The 7,500-nt window shown below is 36.1% G+C and overlaps 1 protein-coding gene across 1 annotated transcript in view; it reads left to right on the forward strand.

Moving 5' to 3' along the window:
• The window catches only part of LOC113059477 (collagen alpha-6(VI) chain-like), a 1,020,620-nt gene that overhangs the window by 1,001,591 nt on the left and 11,529 nt on the right, over positions 1–7,500 (forward strand). The window contains 22 exon segments of the mRNA XM_026228007.1: positions 350–571; positions 574–921; positions 1,011–1,502; positions 1,505–1,570; positions 2,357–2,706; positions 2,878–2,956; positions 3,120–3,265; positions 3,670–3,762; positions 3,848–3,901; positions 4,592–4,662; positions 4,764–4,791; positions 5,172–5,216; positions 5,621–5,674; positions 5,757–5,819; positions 6,159–6,224; positions 6,495–6,548; positions 6,650–6,685; positions 6,760–6,822; positions 7,005–7,067; positions 7,176–7,206; positions 7,209–7,237; positions 7,326–7,388. Coding sequence (XP_026083792.1) covers positions 350–571; positions 574–921; positions 1,011–1,502; positions 1,505–1,570; positions 2,357–2,706; positions 2,878–2,956; positions 3,120–3,265; positions 3,670–3,762; positions 3,848–3,901; positions 4,592–4,662; positions 4,764–4,791; positions 5,172–5,216; positions 5,621–5,674; positions 5,757–5,819; positions 6,159–6,224; positions 6,495–6,548; positions 6,650–6,685; positions 6,760–6,822; positions 7,005–7,067; positions 7,176–7,206; positions 7,209–7,237; positions 7,326–7,388 — 2,516 coding nt within the window.

The following is a 7,500-nucleotide window of genomic DNA, read 5'->3' on the forward strand; positions in this document are numbered from 1 at the left end:
GCATTCTGAAATGAAGGGGTTTTCACCCTTGGTAAATTTAAATGTACATTTATATAGGTCAGTTTTGAAACAATTTTGCTTTAAGAGATTGTCAAAATTAGGTAAAAATTATACACTTATTTTAGTTGAATTGAAAAATTCCGTACCCTTTTAGACCCCTTTTTAAACCCAGTTGTTTGACTACAAAGTTTTGCAAGTGAACAACATTAATATAACCAGACTCAAGCAAGCACTAGAATAAACCATCTTACAACAGCCTGGGATTTTTGGGCTGCTTTTAATCTAGTCTTGGGTTACATGATTTTATTTAATGGATTTTTAATAATCCTTTTTATCATTGTACTTGTAGGTTGTCCAGGCACACAGGTGGCTGATGTGATCTTCTTGGTGCAGTGCACCAGCCGGATTGGTATTCAGGAGTTTGAAAACATTAAAACCTTTTTAATTTCAGTGGTGAACAGCACACAGGTTGCTGACAATCTAATTCGCATTGGCGTCATTGTCTACTCAGGCACTCCAAATCAATTCTCTTTAAACCAGTACAAAAATAAACGTCAGGTAGTGGAAGCCATAAAACCTTGAAGTCCCCACCTGGAAATGACAACACGGCTGAGGCTCTAGGATACTCGCTCAATTACTTCAGTGAAGAGTATGGTGGGCGCCAGAAATGGGGCACTCCTCAAATGCTGTTCATAATTACAGATGGTAATGCTACAGACCAAGTAAACTTACGTGCACGGGCTGATGGGTTTGCAGCCAAAAATATAAATGTGTATGGAATTGGAGTGGCCAGAGCACAAGAGAGTGAGCTGGAGATAATTATCCAGAACAAAACCAAAATCTTCTACGTTGATAATTACGCGGGTCTTCAATCACTGCAGACGAACATCTCCAAAGTGCTTTGCAATGCAACCAAACCAGGTAAAAGATTTTGCTTCAGAATGAATTCTTGATTTAGATCTAACATGATCAGAATTGGCTTGACTCAGTTTGATTGTTCTGTCTTGCAGAATGCCAGAAAGAGGTAGCCGACCTGGTGTTTCTGATCGATGGATCTGAAAGCATCAGCAAGGAGTCATGGAGAACCATGATTGATTTCTTGCAAAATGTTGTGAACCAGCTCCGTATTTCTCCAGAACTTTACAGAATTGGTATAGCCCAGTTCAGCAGTGTATATCAGAAGGAGTTCTACTTAAATAAGTACAACAATGCGAATGATGTGAAAAGAGCAATTCGGCAATTCACGCAAATTAAAGAAGGGACAAAAATTGGAAAAGCTCTGCATGAGGTTGCGGAATTCTTCGATGAGAGCAAGGGGAGTCGCAAACAGAGCGGCGTACCACAAAATCTTGTACTTATCACTGATGGTGTTTCATCAGACTGCGTGAACGAAGCAGCCGATTATCTCAGAGGTCTGCAAATTGAAATTTTTGTGATTGGAATTGGAGATGTCTCGATGCAACAGCTCAGCTATATTGCCGGGTCACCAGATAGGTTATTCAAAGGCAAGACTTCAACTACCTTAATCTGACAACAGAAATATTTGTTGATGCCCTCTGTTTTCCAAAAAGTAAGTTGAAGTACCATTTTTATGTGATATTAAATTGAAGAACTGAAAATAAAGTTAAATACCTTTTAAAGGGATACTCCTACCCAAATTGAAATCTTCAGAACTCAGTATAAGACATTTTGGACAAAAACCATGAGGCTTGTGAATGGCAGTCTATGGGACAGTCATAAGCCTCCTGGTTTTCATCCAAAATATCTTAAATTATGTTCTGAAGATGAACAAAGCTTTTTTCAGGTTTGGAACAACATTACGGTAAGTGATTTATGACAAAAATGTATTTGGGCAGGAGTATCCCTTTAAGAGTAATTAGGAATCCACAGTATATTTGTACCACATTGGTTATTGGCCACTGTTTTTTATCTATTTATTATTTTGTATTTATCAGGTTGTTTGATATGGATTCTTAATTGTTATAATTAATTGTTAATTTCCCAGATTTTACCCATCATCTAACACCCACTTAAAGTTAATCTTTATTAACCATAACATTAATAATTTAAACTAATTATTTACTGTCAAGTTAAATCTAGCAATCTAGCAAATCTCTAAATGTAGATTTTTTATATTTCACATTAAAATGTTCTGATGCCTTAATTAAATTGTAGCATTTAAAATGATGTTTTTCTTTTAAATTATGTTAGGCAAAATGGGATAAATTTTAAGTATCAGCTATTTATTATCTTTATCATGAAAATAATTATTCATATATGCATATAATTATTGTTGTGATTAGAACACTGACAGCATTTAATTTATCACATTTAAATTCTGTTTCTCTTTACTTAGGTTGCTCTATTGACATTGGCATTGGATTTGATAACTCGCGCAGCAGTTCAAGTTCTCTGTCAATATTTAGAGACCAGAAAAGGCTGCAGTCCTACCTGCCAGAGATCATCCGCTACATTTCAGTTGTGCACAACCTGTGCTGTTTAAGCAGCCCAACCCTCAGTACCAATGTAGACCTTCGACTGGTTGATGCTAATGGAAATTTGCTGTATGACTTTTCCTTCAGAGAGTATGATGAAGGTGTGGTGGAAAAAGTTATGGCACTTCGGACTTCACAGTCTCTGAAATTCAACTCCCAACTTCTACGCTCTTTTCAAGAAAAGTTTAAAGCTTCAAATTCGGGTGTAAAGGTGAGAATAGCAGTTACCAGACCAGCCCCATCTGAAAAATACATGATTTTATTTGCTATGCTTATCCACCAGTTAGACCGCCATCAAACCAGCAATGACCGCCATAAATCAGCATGAACCTTCAACTATTCATGTTGGCCCTAAACTTTTTTCCTTGATTTCTCTTCTTAGGTGCTGATCATCTTTACAGACGGGCTGGATGAACCTGTTGAGGACCTACTGCTTGCCGTCAACAGCCTCCGGACGAGTGGTACAAAGACTAAACAACAAAAATCTTAAAAACCTGCACTCTGTTCAATATCTTTTCAACAAAAGCAACTTCATACTATGCAGTTACAGTTACAGATGTGCCTGCTTCAAATCAAAGGCAGTTAAATATGCGTTTAGTAAGACTCCTTTTGTGACATTCACAGGTGTAAACGCGCTGATGACTGTGGCTCTAGAAGGATTTAAAAACACTGCTGACCTGCAGAGGCTGGAGTTTGGTCGAGGGATGCAGTACAGGCAGCTTCTCTCTATCAGCATGCAGAATGTGGCCAGTGCCATGCAGAAAGAAATTGTAAGTTGATTTACATCACCAAATCATAGACAAAAGGATGAAACTGAGAAAATCTGATCATGGCAATGAGGCAATCTATATTTCATAATTTTGGTGCTTTTGAAAATATTCAGGCCTTATTTGTCACATGCAAGTACATTGCAGGTTTAGTATATTAGCAGCCAAATGGTTTCCCTTAGTTATTACAACAGTGTGTTGACCGCTGTGTACATAAATGGCTTCCTGTGGGAGGGAGTGTGAGGCACTCTAAGAGGAAGAGAAACAGCTGTAAATTATTAAAGAGCACTTAAGAAATATGTCAGGATGTCAAGTGTTTGGTTCAATGTGTCAACAGTAATCTCCATAACATAAAATTTCTTCCTTCAAGTGTTTCTCACTTTCTCACTTTTTTTCCCAATCCTCAGGATACTGTTGCCTCAAGGGAGTGCTGTAAAGTGATGTGTAAATGCACAGGCCATGAGGGAGCACGTGGAAGTTATGGTCCTCCAGGGATTAAGGTCATTAGATTTATGACTCAAGATTTACTGAACAATAGTTGAAAATGGAGATAAGTGTTTAATTTGTCACTGTATTGCTTATCAGGGGTCACCTGGACCAAAGGGACATCCTGGTTTCCCTGGAGAAGGAGGAGAAACTGTAAGTTATTCAATTTAAATGTATTTTTATTTGTTTAAATGTTTGACTATCATGCGATAAGCAAGCTACATTACTCTGCCCTTAGACCTCATTGTGTTTTTAGTGTTTGGATCCTTAACATTTTTAAGTGGTAACACAGTTTGTTGTAATAATGTAAAACTGTTACTCTGGATGTATCATCCTTAAAAACTGTCATCAATAACTTTTTTAAGCCATTGCAAAAACATAATTTTCTGTTTTATTTTATAGCACGTTTACAGTACTTATTGTTCAGCTTCACAGAAGAAAATGTAAAAAAAAATTACGAGAGAAAAAAGGAAATTCATCAGCATATTAGAATGATTCCTGAAGGATCATGATGTGACATTGAAGACTGGTATAACTGATGCCTAAAGTTCAGCTTTGCTGTCACAGAAATAAATTATATATTAAAATATAAATAGTAATTTTAAACTGTAATAATATTTCACAATATACGTTTTTTACTGTATTTTTTATCAAATAAATGTAACCTTGGCAAGCATAAGAACCTTACCGTTTGAATGGTACTGCATTAGTTTTAAGGTACTATTTATTTTTGCCCAAAAAACAAAACAAAACACTGTAACGCTTTTAATACCGGAATATATACTGAATATACTAAAATACTAAAGTCCTATGACTTTCATGTGCTATACATGTGTGTTACAGGGTGAGAGAGGGCTTCCTGGTTTGAATGGATCTCAAGGACATCAGGGATGCATTGGAAGAAGAGGCATAAAGGTAACATGTAGTGCTATATGTTTAAATAGTAAGTTTTAAATGTGGCTTATAGTGCTGAAACACTGCAATATTTATTTTCCGATGTTATTTGTTTTTCTTCAGGGGGCAGAGGCTACAGAGGTGACAATGTGAGTACATCCACAAGGATTTTACTCAGACATATAAAGTTCACATATTCGTTTAATAAGCTCTGGAGAGAAAGCTGTCAAGTGTCTACCTAATAATAACCAGACAGCAGTTACTATCTGGCATTGGTGTTTGGTTTACAGTCTTTGATTGCCATCTGGAAAGTTTTTTTGTAGCCTATGGTTATTGTTGTTTTACAACTGTTTTGATTGCCATTTGGAAAGGTTTGTTATAGCCTGTGGTTTATTTATTCTTGTTTTTATGAGGTTGCATATAAATTGTGCTCCTGTCTCCTTCACTTTCATTTGGCTTCTTAATGAAAGTAATGTAATCTGCGTTCTTATTGATATCATAAGTTTCCTTTAATTTTATTTTTTAATAGGGATATGATGGAGAAGATGGTTTTGATGGGGTAAATGGTGTTCAGGTAAGAAAATGATGGTGTACTTCTAACATCCAGTGAGTAATCCAGGACAGATATGATCCAAAATAAAATAAATAAAAGTTATCTAAAATATATAATACATGTTACATGTATGGTCCTATGTTTTCCTATGACCTAGTTCCCCTGGTGTCATTCGTTTCCACCTGTGTTCAATAATTAATCTCATAAGTTCCCTCGTTTTGTTCAGTTATTTGTCCTGTCTTGTCTGTAAAATGGATGTGTTCCACTATTATAATGATTAATAAACTTATTTATGTAACACGTAGTTATGTAGTTATCATTTACAGGACCAAGTAACTGCCAAGCAAACATCTATAAAAACCTAAAAAAAAAAAACATAAAACTTTAGTCATGGTTGATTAAAAAAATCTGTTTGTTCTCCTCAGGGCATGACTGGAGCAGCAGGAAGCCCAGGGGAGCGAGGAGATCCAGGCAGCCCAGTAAAATCCATCAAATATATTCTTTGTATATTCTTTCTTAAGTGCTCTGATTTCAATGATCTTCACTGTTCTTTAATCGCAGGGTACAAAAGGTGTCAAAGGAAACCCTGGAAACCAAGGACAGCAAGGCCTGAGAGGAGATCCGGTTAGGAGATACATTATAATCTTAATAAATGATCATTTCATGTAACAAAACACTATTCATACTATCATTAGAATGGTGATTTTTAATTTCCATTGATCTACTGATTCATATAGATTGCATAAAGTAAATTGCCCAGCTCCCTCTGTTCCAAAGGAATAGTTTGTGGTTAACATTGTTTCTTGTCGCAAAGAATGTCCCTAGATTATTGAAGCAAAATAGGGAATTTTGGGGCATTGGTGGGAAATAATACCAGGTGCAAGGACAGCGAATAGAGCAGCAGATTTTCCAGTAGTGTTTGGCTGAATTTTGACCCTTGTTAAACCATTTAATTATAATCAGGGAAATCCAGGACGAGACAACAACTCCCGCGGTCCTAAAGGTGACATCGGTGGCCCAGGCATTCAGGTATGGGGAGATTATTTAGTAACAACTGACCATTAACAGTGCCATTTTACATTTACTTGTCTAATTGTATTAATAGAAATATTAGGACTACAACATTTATATATATATATATATATATATATATATATATATATATATATATATTATATATATATATATATATATATATATATATATATATATATATATATACAGTTTATGGAGTGAATGCTTTAACAACAAATATCAATATCTTATTTTCTTATCATTCTTTCTTCGTGTGCTTAAAAGGGTGAACCAGGTCCAGATGGTCTTTCAGGCAAAATTGGTGATAAAGGCAGACCAGTAAATTAATTAATTAATTAAAAATTATATTTTGTAATTATAGTACAGAAGCATTAATAAAAGCCTGATTTCTATTTTTTTATTTTTATCTCCATTTTTAGGGCCCTAATGGTAGAAGAGGCACATCAGGTCCTCTGGTAAAGAATTGTATACATAATATTTAGGTCACGACAAAAGTTATACCAAATGACATTATTGCCTGTGAATTCAGGGTCCCAGAGGGCCTGCAGGAGCACCAGGACTACCAGGGCTCCCTGGGGCCACAGGTCCACTGGTAATGTGCAAATTGATCCTAATCCTTTTTTAAACTATCAATAAATACAAGGTGGACCCCATAATGATAAAAAAATGTAGAGCTGTAGCTGATTTGTTTGCCAGTTTATTAACAGTAACAAAAGATGCCAAATTGGATGTATATATGTTTGAGTTTGGGATTGAGTCTTTCTTTCTGTTCAGGGTGCTATCGGTCCATCTGGTCCAGTTGGGCAGAAAGGATATATTGGTCTTCCTGGACCTCAGGTGCATATTGAAAAACAATGCACTGACCATTTTGTTCGGTTACTGTTGGCATTAATATCAAATAAACCACATACAGCCATTGATACTGTGTTGATCTCTTTTCCACAGGGATCTCCTGGCTTTTTAGGAAAGGCAGGATTTAAGGAAGCACTGGGTCCAGGGGACAGAAGGTGAGTGACCTCATTTAGAATCATCCTCTTCATTTATAAATGTAAGCTTTTTAATATTAAACCTGCTCATTTTGCTTTTGCCTTACAGGGCCAGCCAGGTGATCCTGGAGATCAGGGAGATCTCGGACCTCTAGGCCCCAGAGGACTGCCGGTTACTTTTCTTTCTTTTTTATAAGCTACCAAAACTCTGCAATGTCAGGCATTACCCATCATCACATAGCAATTTCAGAATGCTGTTTTGTTCTTGAATGTAGTTTAACAAT

This window comes from Carassius auratus, chromosome 41 (assembly GCF_003368295.1).
Source record: "Carassius auratus strain Wakin chromosome 41, ASM336829v1, whole genome shotgun sequence".
NCBI classification, from domain to species: Eukaryota; Metazoa; Chordata; class Actinopteri; order Cypriniformes; family Cyprinidae; genus Carassius; species Carassius auratus.